Source organism: Chenopodium quinoa, unplaced genomic scaffold, assembly GCF_001683475.1.
Source record: "Chenopodium quinoa cultivar QQ74 unplaced genomic scaffold, ASM168347v1, whole genome shotgun sequence".
Classification (NCBI taxonomy): Eukaryota; Viridiplantae; Streptophyta; class Magnoliopsida; order Caryophyllales; family Amaranthaceae; genus Chenopodium; species Chenopodium quinoa.
Window position 1 is genome coordinate 8,747,386 of NW_018743252.1, and position 3,112 is coordinate 8,750,497.

The 3,112-nt window shown below is 31.1% G+C and overlaps 1 protein-coding gene across 1 annotated transcript; it reads left to right on the forward strand.

Moving 5' to 3' along the window:
* The first annotated feature begins 1,884 nt into the window (after positions 1-1,884).
* On the forward strand, positions 1,885-2,788 carry LOC110734927. The gene is made up of 2 exons (XM_021915051.1): positions 1,885-2,225; positions 2,320-2,788. Exons 1-2 carry the CDS (start codon positions 1,885-1,887, stop codon positions 2,786-2,788), a joined length of 810 nt encoding a protein of 269 aa, XP_021770743.1.
* The last annotated feature ends 324 nt before the right edge of the window (positions 2,789-3,112 follow it).

A 3,112-nucleotide genomic window follows, 5' to 3' on the forward strand; every position in this document is an offset into this window, starting at 1 on the left:
TACGAGTATGAAAATTATGAACATTAATATTATAAGAATGTTCATCTGATAGTATGAAAATGAACTTTTAACTTTATAAGAATGAATATCCTATAACAAGAAAATGTTCATTTTTGTTATATTAAATGTTCATTCAAAACGAGGGACCAACTTAAGATATAGAAGAGTACATGTGTGTAATATACACACACACATGAATTTAGCTTTTTTTTTTGTTTTTTTTGTTTTTTTTTTTTTTTTTTTGGTTTCCTGAAAAAAAAAAATGCTACAAAAACAGAAAATATTAAAACTGTTGAGAAAATGCCAAATGTGAAAGTTCACATGAGTAATTCATGTACAATAATTTGTAGCAAAATCAGTACAATAATTTGTGTAGTAGTACATCATGTAAAATATTAATAAGAAACTTTGCCTATAGAAGAGCAAGTTCACTATTGTGAACGATGCAAGATAAAAACTTTCACTGATTAAAACCTTCTATCGGTAAAATCTTTAACACGTTATCAGCACCAATTCCTACTCAATTCCTACTCAGGTATATTTATACCTACTTCTCAAAATTATAACAAATAAACACTATCTACTTCTAAATGTTTTGAGAAGTATGCTCTATAGTTGCCCATATTTTGGGATCCTCTATATCAGAAACTCAAACATTTACTGTATCAAAACAACGGTGGAGAAATTCTTTTATTTATGAATTAATTACTATTCTCCCTTGTTTTATTCATGTTGATGTTTTTGTTTGATTCATGCATGTTGATATCACATGCTCATCTTTTACGAAAAATTTGATTTTAGTAGTAACTTTGCATGCATATTATTAACTAAATTGACAAAAAAGATGCAGCCTTTTTATACTTATTATTTTTCTTTCTTTTATGTACTTTTTGTGTTTCTTTCTGTTTTCGAACCCATGATCTTTTATAGATGTTAGGGCTCTCGGACCACTATGGCTTGTATTCCCAGTGTAATAACCTTTTACAATTATAAATACTTATATTTGCACCATAATTTTGCCTGTACATTAAACTATTATATGATATTTTTACAATTGTACAAAACAGTAACGGATAAACCTACCTCTATAAAAGACAGATTTTCCCCCGATTTTCACCACAAATCCCTTATCCTTCCCATTTTTTTTCTTTATCCAAAAATCACCTAAAATTTTTCACCCCTTCTTTTCCAATATGTTCCTCGACGGCAACCAAAACACCCAAAACACCCACACCTTCACCTTTGAGGAAGATTTAAGGAAGATAAAACAATATTTTCTTCTAATTATGGCGCTTGTAGTTCTGTTAGTAGCAATATTAATTTTTGTCATGATGTACAAGTAAAGTTTGTTTATTTTGTCATTTTAGTAGATTAAAAGCATGTTTTTGTTTTATTATGTTGTTTTATTGTTATTAATCATCATTGCATAATATTACTGTTATTCTATAGTTAGTGTTACTAATGTTGCTGTTGTTGTCGTTTTGCTATTTATGCGACTAATATGATTTATTTTTGCCTAATTATATAATTCCTCCCAATAATAAACCAAGGGGGAGAAAGAACTATATTATTTATGGTTTATTACTGTTAAATAAATTTAATTATCACGTGTTTCATTAACAAAGTATAAATATGGAAGAATTAAACATATGTGTTGTACATATGATTTATTATTATAAACTAATTATCACATAATTTGTTGTAGTTGAAATGGAAGATCTTATGAAAAGACAATTCAGCATCCTAGATTTATCTAGAAATTAAAGAAATTTTTGGAATGGAAAGTGGATGCCATGATGAATTTAAAAAGCTCAAGGGTTGGAGCACACTGTTAAAGATAATAAAAGTCCCTCTGGTCAAACGACTGATACTACCACTTCTGCAATGACGATTGAAAAACCTATAACTGAACAAGAAAAGGCAAAAGCCTTAGTGTTACTAAGGCATCATTTACATGAAGGCCTTAAAACTGAGTACATGATGGTTGAAGATCCCAAAGAATTATGGGATTGCCTTAATGAAAGATTTGGACACCACAAAAGGGTGCTCATTACTGAGGCATTATTTGATTGGACAAATTTACGGTTCCAGGATTTCAAATTTGTAATTGATTACAATTCAACCATACATGAGATAGAATCTATATTGAGATACTGTGATCATCCAGTCACCGATGAGCAAATGATTGAAAAAACACTCACTACCTTTCATGCAAGAACAATATCGTGAAAGAGGTTTTAAAAAGTTTGATGAATTAATGAGTGTATTGCTTGTTGCGTAACAAAATTGTGATCTTTTGTTGAAAAATCATAATCTTAGTCCAACTGGGACTTTGGCCACTCATCATGAGGCAAATGCAACAAGTTCTTATCCACTCGAGGCAAATGCTGCACGAAGAGGTGGACGTGGAAATTACAATGGCCGTGGAAATTATCGCGGACGAGGCCAAGGACGTGGTAGAAATAATTTCCAAAGAAACAGTAATTTCAAAAATCTTGAAAAACAGACGGGACAGTCATCTGGAAGCCACAAACAAACTTCTTCTTCAAAGGGAAAAGACACATGTTACAGATGTGGCATGACAGGGCATTGGGGACGTACTTGTCGTACGGCCAAACATTTGGTAGACCTTTACCAGGCTTCTGTAAAAGGCAAAGAGAAAAATGCAGAAGCAAATTATGTTAATGAAGAAAATGCTCCATGTCCTACCCTTGATGTGTCCGATTTCTTCATGGACAATGTTGAAATTGGAAATGATTTCATCTTTGTAGAAAATAACAATGCTTAGATAAACCATCTACTAATGTAACATATACTATGTTTTAATGTATTTTATGTTATGTACTATATTTTAAATGCCTAGTCATGTATTTTTAATTTCTATCATCAATAAAAGGTTGTATGATATTATTCTAAACTAATCTCATATTTATGAAGATATGGATATGCCTGAAGTTGGTCCCGAATATCAGTGCCTTTTGGACAGTGGAACAACGCACACTATCTTGAAGGAAAGAAAATATTTTTCACAACTAAAGTTGTTTCCGGCAAATGTAAACACTATTTTCGGGTCAGCAAAATTAATTGAAGGATCTGGAAAGGCTTGTATAAT

What these genes read in the sequence shown, in the direction of transcription:
- LOC110734927 (XM_021915051.1), top strand. Translation starts at nt 1,885, where the DNA reads ATGACGATTGAAAAACCTATAACTGAACAAGAAAAGGCAAAAGCCTTA. An exon ending in TTTCATGCAAGAACAATATC is followed by an intron (nt 2,226 to 2,319) that starts GTGAAAGAGGTT and finishes TCATAATCTTAG; the next exon opens with TCCAACTGGGACTTTGGCCA.